This window comes from Hyposmocoma kahamanoa, unplaced genomic scaffold (assembly GCF_003589595.1).
Source record: "Hyposmocoma kahamanoa isolate Upper Pololo Valley unplaced genomic scaffold, ASM358959v1 87, whole genome shotgun sequence".
NCBI classification, from domain to species: Eukaryota; Metazoa; Arthropoda; class Insecta; order Lepidoptera; family Cosmopterigidae; genus Hyposmocoma; species Hyposmocoma kahamanoa.
Window position 1 is genome coordinate 6880585 of NW_020654422.1, and position 19016 is coordinate 6899600.

General features: G+C 40.6%; 1 protein-coding gene across 2 annotated transcripts; it reads right to left on the reverse strand.

The window, feature by feature from the left end:
* Positions 1 to 566: 566 nt before the first annotated feature.
* Positions 567 to 16224, reverse strand: LOC113235053 (T-complex protein 1 subunit beta). Of its 2 annotated transcripts, XM_026470594.1 has the most exons (11): positions 16210 to 16224; positions 13914 to 13987; positions 13582 to 13755; positions 13341 to 13476; positions 12959 to 13178; positions 12402 to 12540; positions 12039 to 12247; positions 10527 to 10701; positions 9143 to 9320; positions 1942 to 2145; positions 567 to 1504 (listed from the first exon to the last, which is right to left on the reverse strand). In XM_026470594.1, the coding sequence occupies exons 2-11, from the start codon at positions 13914 to 13916 to the stop codon at positions 1332 to 1334; spliced, it is 1611 nt and encodes a 536-aa protein (XP_026326379.1). In that variant the 5' UTR covers positions 13917 to 13987; positions 16210 to 16224; the 3' UTR covers positions 567 to 1331. The 2 variants fall into 2 exon arrangements, with proteins under 2 accessions (XP_026326379.1, XP_026326378.1); XM_026470593.1 differs by lacking the exon at positions 16210 to 16224 and having other exon boundaries at positions 13914 to 13999.
* Between the last annotated feature and the right edge of the window lie 2792 nt (positions 16225 to 19016).

Below are 19016 nucleotides of genomic sequence, written 5' to 3' on the forward strand. Positions count from 1 at the left end.
TAAACACTTAACACGTTACAGAATCAATACAAATAGTCTGCTAGCATATCTAACAGGATTTCAATATTAAAAAATAACGATATAATTTGAATAGATAATTCATACATGCACCGACGGAGTAAAAGTAGGAAAATTAAAATCAACGAAACCCATTTAAAATAAATGTACGTGTATGGTAATTCTACCATCATCCGCGTCGGTGACACGATACTTGCAATTCGCATCCATCTACCAGACCACCAGCACCATCGCAAACCAGCAGTGCTTGACCTACTTTGGTTAACATTATGTACTAAGAGCCAGCGCAATCGCAGGCCACGGTCATCAGAGAAAAACACCGGTGACTACTAAGCTAAAAACGCAAAGTGAAGACGGATAAAAACAAGCAACAAAGTGATGTATGCCGGCGACAGTTTCTTCATTCAACACCGAACAAACGTGATTCATTATAAGCACATTACCTAAATAATAAGAATAGCTGTAATCATTAAGAACATGCTTAACTGAATTGAACATACATTTTTCGTTATGGAGATGAAGGTATTCAGACTTCTTAAAATATTCGAGGATGCGTCAGTATAATGTACATGTGCCACTAACAATAGGAATAAATAAACTTATAGCGTACACTTCACGATGTACTGTGGAAATATAGATCATTCGAGAACATAGTAACGAACGCTACGCCAGTGACGTACACAGGGTGGAAGTTACAGGTTGCCGAAAACGAACAAGGTGGATTCAGACCATGATTCTTATTTGAAAATCATTGGAATTTTCTTCCAATTGAAAATTCCAAAAATTTTCCGATTTTTTTTCCATTAGTCAATTTTTTTTTACGTAAACTTTTTAAAGTTAAAAACATTCACAATTGCATAAAACGTAAACTTGGCAAGGTACAACGTAATACGTGTGGTCCGCTGCCGCCTGCGCCGCTACACGGACGCGCAACAGCGCACTGCGCAGCGATACGATCGCGTTGTTAATAATACATTGCGTAGCGAAAAAGTAATTTCAAAACAAAAAATAATCAGCTTGCGTTTCCAGGAGAAATTTCCTGTGATTTTCAAATATGAATGTCAATTTTGTTACTCATGAATCCACTATCTTCGTTTTCTGCAACCCGTCACTTTCACCATGTTATATATTTAGTGCATAACAACGGCCCTCTTTAGCGGCATCACCGATACGTTGCTACCATTTAGTTTACTATGTTTTAATACTGTATGAATGTAACAAGAAACACATATGCATCAAAGTAGTTTCTTACTTAAAAAGTTTTTTTCTTTTTGATTACAGCCACCCTTAAGCTTTCAGTAGAGCCTATCTATTTAGCAGGGGCGGTTGTCCCGGCCGCGGCGACGCGGTGCGGCCTTCAGGATGTTGTCTACACGCAGGATCATCTCGGCCGCTTCTGCTGCGGATAATAGCACTTGCCGCTTTACTACGTACGACTCTGTGATGCCCAGTTTCTTCATATCACCAACACGACCGTTCTCCATGTCTGAAATATATAAGAAATAATGTGTATTATAAAACATTTTTAACAATAAGCGTAATTAAAGTACACTATCAACGTATAAGATAAAAACCTTATTTTCTTCACATGGAAATGACTGTTTAATTGTTTTAGGTTTTACTAAAATATTGGACTGTGACCACAAATATTTCTTTAAGATGACGCAGAAAGCCGCAAGAAATTGGATTTAACCGTTTCGGAGAAAAGTGGTACAAAAGGTGGTAAAAACTAAACCCATATAGAATAAGATAAAAAAAAGTGCTAAATGGTGAAATTGGGATACTAGATCCAGTCGGAACGAAGGAATTTGTCTATGTGTAGTTCGATCTCCCCATCAATAATAATAACAAACTTACACAATATATGAATACCATAGTAGTAAAACGTCATGATATTCTGTAAAAAAAATATTGCGATTGTACCGAGCCCCATGGTGAGTTCCCCCTGCGCGTGTGCCGCTCGCAGCCTGGCGATGAGCTCGGCGCTGTCGTAGCCCGCGTTGTCGGCCACGGCGGCGGGCAGGCGGCGCAGCGCCACGGCGAAGGCCTCAGCCGCCGCTGCTTCCTTGCCGGGCGTCCGCGCCGCCACACGCGACACCGCCTCCGCCATCAGCATCTCGCTGGCACCTGGCGAACGGACAAATTATAATATAGCACATGTGCGATTCATGAGTAACATAATTGACATATAAAACGTAATTTAATTTTTAGCAGCAGTAGAGTTCCAACTTATTAAAAAAATTATCCATCGACAAAAATATCTTTTAATACTAGTTAATGAGAAGACACTTTATTTATGAGTTCATAGTCTAATTAACGCTGGCACTAATATTGGCTAGAATCGACGGTTTCCAGGCCATCATTCGGAAAAGAGTGGCTTCCCTGCTGGCCAGAGTGAGGGGCAGTACCAACAGTCTTCTTAGAGTGATAGCAGAGAGGATGGACAGCCCAATCCTTAAACATTGGATGTCCATTCATGTAAACGAAAATGAAAATTTTGCATTCTACTAACATAGTTATTTAAGTTCCTACTAACATTATATGGACATGTAGTCTGAAATAAATTATTTCATTCATTCATTCATTCATTTATTTTATTCACTATAACTTAACTACACTAACTCAAAAGGTTTAGTTCTTTTAATAGCAGTAGAGCTCCTCGTGAAAGAGTTCGTCCAGGGAAGTCCTGCCATCTTAGCCATTTCTGCCGCCAAGCAGTAATGTGAGCATCACTGCGTTCCAATTTTGAAGGGTAAGGGTGCTGATGATATTACAGCCTTATGATGCTTGTCAACTTATATCTCAGAGTGACAGGCGCAGTGACAATGTCCCTCAGGTCTTTGCAATTTAAAGCCCTGCAACAGATGAGTGGCTCTGCATCGGCTATGGACAGGCGCGAAGCTTAACATAGGCCCACGACTTGTTGGTATCATAAAAAAATTTATAGAATGCCTCTTTTGTTATGTAGCTAATGAAGTGCTGCACTTCAGAAGTTAATCATAGTATAATAAATAAAACACATAGGGCAATTCCCACCTGTTTGGTGCGTTAATGCCTACGCATCGCTTGCAGGAGGTTGTCACATATTTTAGTTGTAGCTACAGGTTGTCAAACAAATTTGGAAAACTTAAGGTGTTCATCACAATATTCTCGTGCAGCATTGAAAACATCATTCAGCCATACGACGCCCACTGCTGGGCATAGGCCTCCCCAAACAATCTCCACGACGACGATCGGTCCTGCGCTGCCCGCATCCATCGGCTTCCCGCGACCTTCACCAGATCGTCGGTCCACCTGGTGGGGGGCCTACCCACTGAGCGTCGTCCGGTGCGGTCGCCATTGAAGAACCTTTCCGCCCCAACGGCCATCGGTTCTCCTAGCTATGTGCCCCGCCCACTACCACTTCAGCTGAGCAATTCTTCGAGCTATGTCGGTAACCTTAGTTCTTCCTACGGATTTCCTCATTTCTGATTCTATCACGTAGGGAAATACCGAGCATCGGTCTCTCCATTGCCCGCTGAGTGACCTTGAGCCTTCTTATGAGGCTCATAGTGAGGGACCACGTTTCTGATCCATATGTGATCACTGGCAACACACACTGGTCAAACTTTCGTCTTGAGACATTGAGGTAATTTGGACGTAAAGATTTTTTGTAGTTTCCCGAACGCTACCCATCCGAGCTTTTTTTTTTTTTTTTTATTGTGACTCGGCAAAATGACTGCACCGCGCCTGATGGAAAGTGCGAATACAGTCCAGAGATGAGAGTAACGGATGGAAAACACAAATATCTTCACTCCGTCACTATCATTTTGCCGGTCTGGCCAAATGCTTCTTCACACTACGTTTGAAGGACCCGATGTTATAGAGGGGAGGGAATACATGCGCCGGGAGTTGGTTCCACAATTTGATGGTTCGGCATAAGAACGAATTGCCAAACTTTTTAGTGCGGGACGGTATTGAACTGACCGTCCAACTGTGGCAACGCAGTCCGGGTGGTCCGCTGATGGAAAGGAGAGGAAGGGATAAGGTTGAATAACTCTTCAGAGCACTCACCGTGGTACAGGCGATAGAATACGCTAAGAGACGCTATATCTCTGCGAAGCTGTAACGACTCCGCATGCTCAGTTACATGAGGATTGTTGACAACACGGAAGGCGTAGCGCTGCAGTCCATCTAGGGCATCGAGCAAGTACTTGGCAGAGCCGTCCCAAAGGTGCGAACAGTACTCCATGCTGCTTCGGACCTGAGCTTTATACAACAGGTATCGCAGCTCTGGAGTAAAAAATCGGTGCACCTTGTTCAGGATGCCAAGCTTGCGCGACGCGGTACAGATGACGCTCTCTATATAGTCTTTGTTGCTCATGTCCTTCCGGATGCTCATCCCCAGCAGGCTGAGCTTGTCCTGCAGCGTCAGCGTTGTACCCTGAAGATGGGGAAGTGGAAGGAATGGGGATTTTTTGGAACTGAACGCAAATCTTGGCGTTGAACTCAACCAAGTTTCGGGAGCCCCACGACGATATATGTTCCAAAACATGGTTGAGCTCAGCGACAAGTTTTTCCCGGTTTCTCTCAGGGTCCTCCCGGCTGCTTGACGGTTGCTTATAATAGCAACCGTGCACTGTGCTATCATCTGCATAGCAATGAATGTTGCCAAAAGGCAACAAGTCATTGATATGCAGAAGGAACAGCGTGGGCGACAGCACGGAGCCCTGTGGCACCCCAGCATTAACTGTCACGAGCCGCGAAGTGCCTCCGTCAACAAGGACACGCAATCTTCGCTCGCGCAGAAAGCCGGAGATCCACTCACAAAGGCGGCCGGGAAGACCATATGCCGGAAGCTTGGAGAGGAGACCACGGTGCCAGACCCGATCAAAGGCCTTAGCAATATCCAGACTTATCGCTAAGGTTTCGCCCTGTTTGTCGATAGCTTCACCCCAGAGATGCATTAGATACGCTAGAACGTCACCCGTTGATCGATTCGGCCGAAACCCGTACTGTCGATCATTAAGAATGGAGTGACGTTCCAGGTGCCGGATTATCTGGATATTTAGAATCCGCTCCATCACTTTGCAGAGCACTGAAGTGACAGCTATTGGGCGATAGTTTGTCGGATCAGACCGATCTCCTTTCTTGGGGATAGGTTGCACGTTGGCCTCCCTCCAAGCTAGGGGCACGTTACCAGATTGGTATGAGAGGCGGTATAAGCGCGTCAGTACGGGAGACAACTCCGCCGCACACCTTTTAAGGACGATAGGAGGTATCCCATCTGGACCATAGGCTTTCCGCACGTCAAGAGTCTGCAGTTCCTTGCGGACATCACATTGCCTGATAACTATATCAGGCATTGTGACTCCGCAGTGGGGAATTGACGGCGGTTGCGCATCTTGGTCGTGAATGCGGGAGTTAGCCCCAAAAAGGTCGGCCAGTAAATTGGCTTTCTCTTCGGGGCCATAGGCCAAAAATCCATTGGGATACCTCAAAGGCGGCAGCGACGAACGACAAAAATTGGACTGCACGGCTTTGGCCAGGCTCCAGTAGGCACGGCTACCGGTGGGATGGGCTACCAGCTTCTGGCCAATCCGTGAAACGCGCTGGGCATCCGCTCTTATGTAAGCCCTCCTGCAAGACTTGGTTGCTTTGTTATAAGCTGCTTTAAGGGACGCAAGGTTGGGATCCTTTGTTACACGACCCTTGATCCAACCACGATATGCAGCCTGTTTCCCACTAACAGCGTCCATGCATTCGCGATTGAACCAAGGGCGTCCTCTGCGATTGGCGATGACACTGGAAGACGGTATGTAGTAATTCATAGCCGTTCCAATCTCATCGACAACAGTATCGGCAGCTGCTGAGGCATCCTTTCCCGCAAAGCAGTGCTGCAACCAAGGGATGGACGCAAAGTAGTCGCGCATACCATCCCAATCCGCCGACGAGTAGTGCCAAATGCGACGAGTGACCTCCTTCAGCTTAGTTGGAGGCATTTGGGAAACCTTACACCCAACCAAACAGTGATAAGAACTTCCCAGAGGGGCGCTGACTGATACTGTATAGTAGGTAGGGTGACTCGCGAGCAGAAGGTCAAGCAAAGAGGGTGCATGATCCGATATGTCTGGAACCCGGGTGGGCTGGGTTACCAGTTGGGTCAAGTCATGCGTGAGAGCGAAAGCGTGGGCAGTTCTTCCTGCATGGTCAGTCTTGAGGGAACTTAACCATGATTCATGGTGAGCATTAAAGTCCCCCAACACGACCATCTCCGCAGATGGGAACTGCGCCTGCGCGTCAAGAGTCGCCTGGCTCAGTTGGTCAAAGAGCCTAGTTGTCTCCGCATCCCCGCTGTGGGATCTATATAAGCACGCGAAGACTCTAGCTGAACAACTAGATTCTACGAGCACCCACATAGTGGAAAAGGAGGGGTCCTCCAGGCAGCGCAGACGGCGACAGCACACATCCGAACGAATATATACACATACCCCGGCTTTGGCCTGAAAGTTTTCCTCAAGCGAGTAGCCGGGGTAGTTCAAGTAACTCATATCATTCGGACGGCGAATCTGCGTCTCCGTCAGGAAAAGCAGGGCAGGCCGGGCTGTCTCGAGGTGATGGTGGACAGCTTTGAGGTTGGAGTGGAGTCCGCGGATGTTAGCGAACTCAATAATAAACGCGGTGGGGGGATTAGGCACCGCTGAACGATCTGCATTCTTATGTTGCGCTGTCATGGTGGGTAAGAAGGACGGTAGTGTGAAGAGATGAAGCCTTCGGCACTGCACCGAAGAAGAAAAACGAGGGGAACTGCAATACATGCCGTTGATCTTTTGAAGGATAGCCGGCTGACCCGCCGAACGGAAGGGCCCCCGTACCCCCCCGGGATATGCCGCCGGGACCCCAAATTCCGGTCACTAACCGGCACGACGACCTACCCCAAGATTATGCGCGGCATGGTGGGGCAGCCTCTAGGGGTAGTTAGTCCCTATTGGGCCCCTGTACTGTACCGCGGGCGGCCAGCGGACAACCGTTTCTACGGGTCTCCCTGGCCGGCAGGTCAACTAGATATCCCTCAACAAGTGACATGGCGAATATCCGCCTCAGTCCTCCCAGATACCGCGCCGAAAACTCCACGTGCACTGGATGTACACCAACTGATTCCTGAACGCGATTCGCAAAAGCGTTTCACTGTGGAGGGTTTTCCGCCGTGTGTACTGTGGTCGCTATCCAGTCGGCACAAAGCCTACCACAACGCTAAGCAGATGGACACTTGTGACACCCTCGGTCGCCTCTTACGACCCCCACGGGCATGTATGGGGAGGCGACAATGTATTCTTAAGCCGTCGCCCCACGGCAAAAAGCTGGATTCGACGAGAGATCTCTTTCTCAAAGTTGGACTTACCTAACTGGACTGTCTGCCCTAAGTATACGTAATGGTCAACAACTTCGAGTGTAATGCTCCCAATTTTAACTGGAGCGGGTACAACATGGACATTCGACATGATCTTCGTCTTGTCCATATTCATCTTAAGACCCACTCTTTGGGAAACACTACTGAGATCTTCGAGCATTGTGTTCAGGTCTCCCAAGGTCTCAGCCATAAGAACTATATCATCGGCAAATCGAAGGTGTGTTAGATACTCGCCATTGATGATGATGCCAAGTCCTTTCCAGTCCAGAAGCTTGAAAATATCCTCCAACGCAGCAGTGAACATTTTCGGAGATATCACATCTCCCTGTCTCACGCCTCGTTGCAGTTGGATAGGATTAGAGCTCTGATCCTGTATTCGGACTGACATAGTGGCGTTTTTGTATAAGTACCTTAACACCTCTATAGACCTATAGACTATTTGACACCTTTGGAGAGACTGCAGCACCGCCCAGGTCTCGATCGAATCAAAGGCCTTCTCATAATCCACAAACGCTAAGCAAAGTGGCCGGTTATACTCCTCGGTTTTCTGTATAACCAGCCGCAGCGTATGGATGTGGTCTATGGTACTAAAACCCTTTCGGGATCCGGCTTGTTCGGGAGGTTGGAAGTCGTCAAACCTGCGAGCGAGACGATTCGCGATAACTCTCGAAAACAACTTATAGATATGGCTCAGAAGCGAGAATGGCCGATAGTTTTTCAAGAGTGTTTTATCACCCTTTTTGAAGAACGGAACGACCTCGCCTCTGCCCCATGTCTTCGGCCTTTGACCTTCGACGATGACAGAATTGAAAAGTTTCTGGAGGACTTTAAGTATCGGCTTGTCGCCCGCTCTCAGAAGTTCTGTAGTGATTCCATCATCGCCCGCCGCTTTGTTGTTCTCAAGTTGTTTGAGAGCCACACTAATCTCATACAGGTTGACGTCCGGGATATCTTCGGCATAATGTCGGGTAAGCTTGGCTCTGGGGTATTTAACCTCGCTTTCAACAGGTGCTTTCGTGGAGTATAGCTGTCGATAGAAACTCTCTATCTCCCTCAGGATTTCAGGCTTAGACGAAATGATGCTACCGTCAGCAGAATTTAGCTTCGTCAGCCTTTGAAAATGCAATACTTATGTATTGATATTAACATTATATTAGCATCGCAGATTGGTATCTCGGTTATGGGAATAGGAGTAAGAAGTAGAAATGAATGAATGAATTAATGAAATGCTGAACAACCCTCAATTTGAGGCACTCTTGTTCAAACAACCTTTTGGTCCCAACACACCAATAGACACGTCTACTATTTGATGTCATTTTTTGTGACTGGTTCAATTCTATAAAGAATGGCGCGTGAGACGTCGCCCGCTATGCAACTGAGATTATGCGAATGTTTGCGTATACAGCGCGCGGCGGGCGGGCACGCTTACCATACTTGCCTTATGGGCAAAGGCAGCCCCTAAATTCTTCAGCATTTTGCTACTACCAGTTAACTTCTCGGCTAAACGTTTAAACGTTACGCTTTCTTTATCAAGGTCTCCTTTGGCTTCTTAAAAGCACCTCTTGCGTGCTATTATTAAAAGCACCTCTTGCGTGCTATTATTATTAGCCCATTTGAATTTGATTTGATTGAATTTGAAGACCAACCAGTACCACTTGACTTTGGCAAAATAAAGACTCATAAAACGTACTGTCCGATAGCAAGAGCCGTTCGGGACAAGAAATGTCTACTAACCTCCTCCGTAAATAATTTTAGGCTCGCGCACAGTGGCGGCTAGCACGCAGAGAGCATCGTGCAGCGAGCGCTCGGCCTCGTCGATAACCTGCTGAGTCGCACCACGGATCACGATCGTACACGCCTCGCCTAACTCCACGCCAGAGAATCGGATGAGACTCTCTTCACCGATCAACACCTGTAGTGATAATGTATAATTCAAATCTTAATATTGATTGTAATTCATGTTATGTATATTATTACTCTTCTACACTCTGCCGTCCCCTTCGCTCCTCTGATACTCTCTTACTAAACATCTCTCTCCCATACCTCTAATTTGTACTCCAACTCTTTTACCGTTTCTGCGATCAGACTGTGGAAGTCTCTCCCTGAATCGATTCAAGATTCCCTTCCTCTTGATTCCTTCAAACGACGTGTCAAGGATCACTTCCTCAACTCCTAAGTTCTGTCTTTTTCTCCACTATCCTTTCAATTATTTCCTACACTTATTATTTCATTTTTTAACAACTATTTTAAAACTATTTACATCCTGTTTTCTTTCAATTTTAGTTTTAATTATTACATTTTCAATTATTGAATTTAAAACAAGACAAACGTAATGAAAACCTAAAAAACTAGGTGAGGTGCCCCTAAAAAATTTGCCCTTTCTATAAAACAAAACACTGACGACAATTGGTTGTTTTTCTTAAACTAAATTTTGTGTTCGTAAAATACTGAATACTGACACTTTTCTTGCCAATTCAGCAGTTAGTTCCACATAAAAATTATGAAGTTTAGAGTTAAGTACCAGTATGTAAGTGTTTAAACTCGTTGCAATATACAGATGGCACGTACGGTACCAAGATGACTTACTTTTTTGTCCTATTGTACTGTAAAGATAAAGGGATGAGACGAATCAGTGCAAATAATATTTCATCAAGTATAATACAACTACTACTAGTTCTTAAAATATGTATGTTTCTTAAACCTATCACTATCTAACAATGTGTAGGTCTGTAAAAAATAAATTTAAACCATAGTTCCCCAAAGTGGTCCCTACCGCCTACGCCCAGTAGGCGCTGAAGAGTACTGGTAGAGGCCTCGGAAGCAATTGATGCTGACCAGGGGATGCTACTGCGTTTTAAAAAAAACCTGAATTATCTATATAAACTACACTACCTTTTTTGTGTTAAGTTATATAAAAAATACGTGTTTTCAATAATTTTTTATGGTGGGCATTGAAATTTTTTTATCTTGCCTAAGTGGGCGGTGAGCCAATAAGTGTGGGAACCTATGATTTTTTGACATTTTTTTTAACCCAGTCCTATCTTGCTATCATTAAAAGCATGTTACCTTTCTTTTACCTGTCTAGTTTCCTTTCAGTCATCCCACAAAATTTACAAACCTGTTCAATCAACTTGCAGTGTCCCAGCTTGACCTTGTCAGGCGAGTCGAATGTAGAGACTATTTCTCCTCCCGTGACGAGCGCCAGCCGCTCAATGCCGTCGAAGTCCGCATGCTCGATGGCCATTACGCCAGCGTCCGCAAAAAGTTGCTCAGGATAGTTATAGATTAGTTGCCTGAAAGCGACAATTGACGAGATATTTATAGACAGTAGGTAATTGAATGCTACACACTTTTCATATGCTAAAAAAAAAAAAAAAAAGGTCCGATAGCAATCGTCAACTGCATTGAGGTAATGCAAACCTATTAAAAAAGTGAAGTGAAACACAATCAGTACAGAGTACTAAAAAAACTGACCTCAAAAGTACGTGGAATTACATCTAATTGCTAAGTTTTAATGAAATATCCTTAAATTCGCCACTATACAGGACTTGACACTGGAGATAATAAAAATCGGTTCTAACTACTCAAAGAATATTGAGAAAAAACGTCTTGAATTGGAGAAATAGCAAAATCAACCATTAAAATAATTGCTCCTTAAGAAAATTTAGGCGCTATTTATAAAAATGAATCTTCATGCGTGAACAGCCACCCTTAGAGGTGGATAATTTCGTTCGAAATGAAATAGGACCACTATGGAAGTACCCCCTTGCCAACAAAAACAGAATTATGAAAATCAGTTCACAAATACCGGAGTTATCGCGTAACATACATACAAAAAAAAAACACAGTTGAATTGAGAACCTCCTCCTTTTTTGAAGTCGATTAAAACATAACAATTACTAATCTATTAAAATCAATGCATGAATGAACCCCGGATAGAAAAGTGAGCATGTTGATGTCAACAGCGCTCTGAGCATGTCTTCGCTTTAAACTAAAATTGTGGCTAAATTAGCTGTTACGGCGCATCACTAGAGACCGATACTCTGTGGTTCGCGACACCCGCGCCAGTTGCCTGACAGCGAATTTCGCGTCTCTGTGGCTACACTTAAAACCAACTTACAAAACGTGTGCAATGGCAATTTTTTTTTTAATAATAACTGTAAAACCGAAGAATGCAAGTCAAATTTGGAGTCATATTTTCCCTTATCCATATCCATTTTCATAAGAAACAACAGCATTCTTTTTCAATTTATCTGAATTTTATAATGTTATTTTGACCATACTATTTTTTTTATTATTACTTTATGTTCCAATTTAATACATTAGTTTATTTAACATTCTATACTGCCTTTAAATATACTTAATTTACATGCAAAGAAATTTATGAAAAGATTTAGTAATAATTACAAAAGGCATAATTCCTGACAATAAATAAAAAAACCAAAGGAAACATTCTCAATATCCCATGGTTATTATAATGCAAGTAACAAATCCATAAACTCTGACAGCTTCATTCTATGTTAGAATTGTTAATATATATCTATATATACTGTGTATTTTTAGCAGGTGTGGCAAATGTGTAAGCTGAACATATTTTATAGTGAACATGAAGCACTTAAACACAACTTACCTATTTATAAAAACATTGCATTTGTGACCCAGTATTTTGTTGACTTTGTCTTTCATCTTCTCTTTCTCTGCCACTTCAAGCTCTGCGATCTTGGCCATAGAGTCTACTTTGATAGTGGAACCGAACACCTTAATCTTGTCTGTGTCCATGGGAGTATTGGCAATGAGGATGTTGGCATTTTCTACACGTTTAGGCTGGTGTACTCCTACCTAAAATAAGTAACATAGACAATAACATAAAAAAGTTTGTCCATGTAGCATATGAAAAGATTACACAAAAATGCATTATAGCAAATATAGTAATTTCTTTGCAAATCAATTTAAAAAAAATGATAGAAATTATGAACGAAATCAGTTTACCTACCTTCTTATTCAAAAGGAACCCTTCATCTAAGAATGATTCCTCAAGAAGACCACCAGCAATTTTTATAACCTGGATAGCTTTTAAGTTACCAGAACCTTTCAGTCTTAACACTGCATCCACAGCTAACTTTGTGAAGTGCCTGGAGATTAAAATAATATTGCTTTTTTAAATTCTAAAATAAAAAAATATATAAATTAGGTTTTTCATCAAACTCATGCCGATATCCAATATTTAAATGCTAACATTAAAAAATATTAACAATTAAATATTAAACACCTAAACAAGGCACTATAATAAGCCCTAAATTAGTCAGAAAGATTGTAATTACTCTACACACGCGCATTATAAAACTTGGTTTTTTATTTGTGTTCTATTAAAAAAGGCATCAAGAATTGAAGTTTACAATGTGTAATGGACTTTGAAGTTTATTTATTATTATATATAGGTAGAATTTCATAGTATTTCTCACTACCGTGACTAAGTAATAAGTAATAAATACAATCTAATAAAAAAATAGCAACATCTCACATTTCACTGCACTCATTAAGGATACCTACTCTTTGTGATTAGAAAGTATCTTAGAGCTGAGCGTGGTGCGAGCAATGTTTTCCAGATCTGAGCGCAGTGCTGCCTCATTCAGATTTGTCTCATGGTCAAAGCTAGCATCTGACAGAGCCTGTTTTGCTGCATCTACTGCAATTCTCCAACCAGATATAATTATCTGGGGGTGAAGTTTCTGTTCTACAAGTTTCTCAGCTTCACGAAGGAGCTCTGCAGCTGAAACCAAGCATCATTCAAAAATGTATTAATACAATGTGTAGAAATTTCTTACACTGCAACAAAAAGGTAACACAACTGGTAAATTTAAAGATGTTACTTAAATAACTTTCCTTAGATCCTCAAGTATACTATAGAAGCATAGAGAGAAGGAAAACCAACCTAAAACTGTGACAGATGTGGTACCATCTCCAACTTCATCATCTTGAACTTTGGACATATCCACCAAGATCTTGGCAGCTGGATTATCAACGCCGACCGATTTCAGAATTGTGGCACCGTCATTTGTGACTTCAACCTGACAATAGAGAAAGAATCATGTGACAGTGAAGGTTATGTTAAAAACAATGGTTTCTAACGTATTAATAAGTATATTAATTTAAAGATAGTATGTACGACGTACCTGACCAGCGTTTCTGCCACAAGACACCAAAATCTTATCCATTCCTTTAGGTCCAAGGGTGCTTTTCACAAGATCACCAATGGCGATGGCTCCGATAAAACTCGACATACGAGCAACCTCCGCTTTCTCCTCTTCCGCCTCATTTTTAAGAATTCTAATTGGGTTTAGGGACACCTGAAATGGTTCAATTCAAGAAAAAGTATTTAGACACACGTGCGAATAGGTTGACAACGGTTTCATTTTTCTTTCTTAACGAGGAAGATACTACAATGTTATTGCTGTTACCTCTTGTAATAAAATGAAGCAAATAAAAATTTTATATTTTTACTTACCATTTTAGGATTTATTTAGTGGAAAGAATAAAAATGTGAAAATTAAAACGCAGGTCACCAACCGGTAAGACGATTCAATCGGCAAGATCACAACACCATAGCCAATATTTCTTTTTTCTTAATTCATTCTCAATTTCGAATGTCTCTACTCTTGTGGTTTTCTACAACAAAAAATTTGAATATGAAAAATAAAAAAAAGAATACAGTCGATATGCAGTGTAGCGTTAGTATCTGCTATCTCTTTCTTTCTATTTACATAACAAAAACCAGAAATAAAAGACATCGAGTTTATCTAAATTGTTATGGTGCCAAAATTTGTGCATTGTGAATCCACCTTTATTGTCGGCTGATGGCCCGTTAACAAAGCATAAATCATCATCATCATCATCATATTAATATAGGTTTCAGCCGAATGATAAATAAAAAAATTATATACATATAGAGGAAAAATGGTTGATAAATATGGGTTGAGAAAAAAGTGGCGGTTTTTTTAGTTAGTATGTACGTTTGCACACTGCATCGAGTATATAATGGCGCACTGCATCCGATTTGTATTCGTTGCCCATCCGAAACATAAGAACTCTACTCAATGCTCAAGTCAGGACTTGAGTATGATTTCAAACGGAGTTTTTATTCCAGAACCATTACTCAAGCGTACAATCTGTAATCGGTGTTCACCTGAGTAATGTCAGAAGAAGTGACAGCTTGCGTCTTAATTTTAGGACAATGCTTGAGATTCGTTTCAGTTTTACTGTTTCCTAAACGGTACTCAACTGTAAAATCTTGTCTTGAGTGTTGTCAAAATGTATATTTACTTGAGTGAGTACATTATAATCGGCGAAAAAATTACAAGATTACGATGAAACCATTTGAGAATTTTGATCTTTATCAAAATATATCGATGATGACTATCCTATTCAATTGCTTCAGATGTTGAAAGACCTGCAAGATCCGTACGACATGGAAAATGTGGAAAAAAAAAAAAATTTAACCTATCATAGCAGATGAGTGAACCTAGTCCGCACACGCTAAGTGAAGCAAATTGAAGCGCTCCCAATGGGCCTACACGAGCGGGCGGGCCGTCAGTACTCAAGGTCAACTTGCACCGCAAACAGCTCCAGAATTTTAGCTAAAAATGACGAAATGTGCGGTAAATGAGTGTAAAAATACGTCAGACAAACATAAAATAGATACTAACATCACATTCCACAAGGAAGTAACGCGTTTCAACTTGTATTTTTATATAAATATTCACTAAAACCGAAAACTAATTTCGTTGCAACAAGACACGAAAATGCAAAGTAACGGATTTCTTTCTCCCAATTTTGCTATTCTGTTTCAAAATAATTATATTAAGTAATTTTTTGAGAATAGGCAATATCGCGATGGCTGCAGATTTTTTTTATTCTAAAATAAGTGTGCATTTGACCTCCATTTCTGCAAGTTGAATGCGTACAAATGTTGTTTACGAAGAGCAACCCCTAGAGTTTCTTGCTCATACTTCTGGGGGGAGATTCCCCCGAATTCCCGCGGTAGAGTTTAACCAATGTGACGATTTCAAGTGTAATAATGCTTACCTATGAAATAAAGATTATTTTGATTTTGATTCTGGGTATCGTTTCCGAGGTATTTGGGGATGCTCATTACGAATATGGCACTCATTTCTAGATCCAAAATGGCGGGCGCGATCTTTCGAATAATGGCAAGTTGGGTATCGTTTTTGAGATATTTGGGGGTGCTCTTGAGCATAGAGTACAGTTCTGGAATACGACCCTAAGAGTGAAATCAGACAACCGTGGTTACCCAATCGCACCTGAAATACAGATTATACGTTTGTATGTCCAGTACATCATTAAAGTTAACGATTCTTTTATGGGGAACTGTAGGTATATGATTTTATTACAATATGATTCCGGAGTATATGTTAAGATTATCATTTCCTAAGTATAAAACTTACGTTCAAAGTAACTTATAAAATGGCGTTTTCAAGTGTAATATTTTACCAATAGAATAAATGATTATTTGACTTTGATCAACTAGAACGTTATAATTTAAACTTCTAAGTTAAAATCTGGGTAGTTTCAATAATACAAGCTTTGTTTTAATGATAGGCATATAGATGATAACAACACTTTACTTCGTTTAAAAGTTTCCAATAGTCGTATAATAGTAATTTAGGAATTATAGCGATCATAGCCGCAAGTGTAAGTTTTTCATATCCCTTTCGATCAGCGTAATAAATAATTTTCATTTCCAATATGTTTCCAATAGTAAATTTCAGCGTAACGTATTTGATAGACATGTGTAAGTAATGTGAGTAATATTACAAAGGTGATATCACGCGATAGGGTACTGTGATATCACCACTTTGGAAAAATATGCATTACATAACATCACCCATTACATAGATCAAGTCGGGGCGCTCTGGACGTTTCCCAATATGAACTAAATATCTATATTGATAGCGCCACCCAGCAAATTTTCGACGTACTACTTGATGGGACATTGCTAACCGTGTCGTAGAGTTACGTAGCGCTGCTGCCAGTTGTCGCTACTAACACCCATTACGCGAAACAGTACGCGGCGTGATGCATCACTCGGAAACAGTACGTGCGCGATGCATTACCCGAAACATTACTCGCGTGATGTATTACCTGAAACAGTACGCGTGATGCTCGTATTACAGAGTGATGTTTATGATGCGTGATGCTTAGTGTAATGAGTGATGGTGATATTACGGAGTGATGTTTATAGTCTAAGTAATGCGAGTGACGTTGTAACGGTAACATAGTGATGTTTGTTTATGAGACATCTCATGTGATACTAATATTACGCGTAATACAATGTTAATGCATCTAATTTCGAATATTGCAGTAGAATGATGTTTGTATTAGTACCCCAATTATTTAATAACTTACTAAATGGTGTAAAAAGGATTAAACCGTAGACAATTTAAAATGTGGAATTTCATTTTAAATTGTCTACGGTTTAATCCTTTTTACATTCCTTTTAATTTGTTAATCAATGCTTGATTAAGTACAATTTTACAATATTTTGATTTTTTGACTTGGTAATCTAGGAGATCGATACGCTTTCATAGAATCTTGGATCAAGATGTAAAAAGTTGAAGGTGATATCAATAAATAGCTAATGTATTGTTATATCATCACTGGAAATTCTATGAAATTTGGCGATCTGAGAGCACAATTATAAGAGATTTAGTAAAAGTGAGGTTATGTAACAACTTATAATAAAATTAACAGCTGATTTTTGGAGTGCATTTGTTATTTTTTTATATACAGGGTTATTTTATAAATAGTAACGGCAACATAGGACTGACAACATACGTACTGACATTATAGACAACTTTCGTTCCATGACTTTTTACAAAACATAATTTACCAAAAATAAACTTTTAACTTTTTGCTGTACTATCTGACACTGTTTAGATCTGTATCTGGTAGTAAGTTCAAACAAGCAAGCATCCTCAAAGACGACCCCTACTCGCGCTCCTGCTTTTTGCAGAGTTACTTTATTACTGTTTAGAGCGCTCTATTAAAAAAAAAAATTTTGTATCAATGTAAAGTGTCATGAATTGTAAAGTTGTAGAACCAAAGTTGTTAGCAATATAGTCCTGCGAGGTTGTTAGTATTTTACAATATTTGTAAAATATAACCTTGCAGGACTATATTACTAACATCATCAGCAAAGTTACATTGGTTCCATAACTTTAAATAGTTCATCACATGTAACAACCATAATTATCTATATAGGGTATAACCCTTATATATTTTTAGAGTTGGAGGATGTTATGAAATTCAAAAGATTACAGGTAAGGATGTGATGTTTAAACAGAAAAACAATTTTAAATAATTTTTTATTTAATTTCAATTGTACTCCAAATCCTCAGTTCTAAGCTTCATCAAATATGCTGCTAAAGCTAGGGATGCTCTTGATATTTCCAGTAGCTGAGAAACTTTGTTGAGCAGTGAGAATACTTTATTCAAGCCAATCCATGTATTTGTATATACGACTTGGTCCTCCATATAATCTATGTTGTCAAAATGCAGTAAACCAAGATGTAGAACTTCTTATAGGGATATCATATCCTGGATATGCTTGCTTTGCTGTAAAAGTCTGGTACATAATTAGACCACAGACTGTCTAAAAAATACCATGCTTCAATAATCAAATGTCAATCACAAAGACAACTATTCTCAACGATTTATTATTTCACTCTGTACCTCTCTGTTGTCTGGTGTCTTTCAATAAAGCTCCTACTTCCGTTTCTATAGCTCTCATGTAGTCTGATAATACAATAGTAGGTTCAGGTTGTTAGTCTCTAACTTTTTCATTTGGAGGCTCAGTGGGAAGATCTTGTGTCTGTCTATTTCTTCAGGATAGCTTCCTTGTGAAGAAATTGTTGAGTCCGAGACCATATGGACAGCAGCTCAGTCTGTAGCCACCCAAGTATGACATGCGACGTGCCATTTCTACCTGCAACAAACAAACATAATCATTTAAGCATTTAAAAAAATGTATGGCTTACAGTAAAAGTAATTATAAAAACATGTAATCTGATTCAACGTACAGTTCATGGCATAATCCATTATTTTATAACATTATAAATTCTCAATTCACAATTTGAGTTAATATGAAGAACATGGCTGACTTGTGAAGCAGAGAACGCTCACAGCAGAGACAAACACTACGGTGGTCATCAATATTGCCTTGGTGCTTCAACAGGTGGTCTTTGCGCCAAGTACCAGCAAGCTTGGCAAACATGGTCACTGCTGTTCACCTGAAAGATGAGAAAAGCTTTAATGTCAACAAATCATGGATCACTGCTGGTTTAAGATATTTAATTAAATGTAAACAATCTTTAGGAACCTTTTAAATTTTTAGTATCCGTCACTAGTAAGAGTAACGGTAAAGAAAGGCTTAGGGTCGTATTCCAGAACTCTACTCAATGCTCAAGTCAGGATTTGAGCAGACTTGAGTATGATTTCAAGCACTGTACGCACAATACGACTTTAGGGTCGTCTCTACTCAATGCAAGTACTTGAGTATGATTTTCAGTACTCACTGTAATACTCAAGTCCT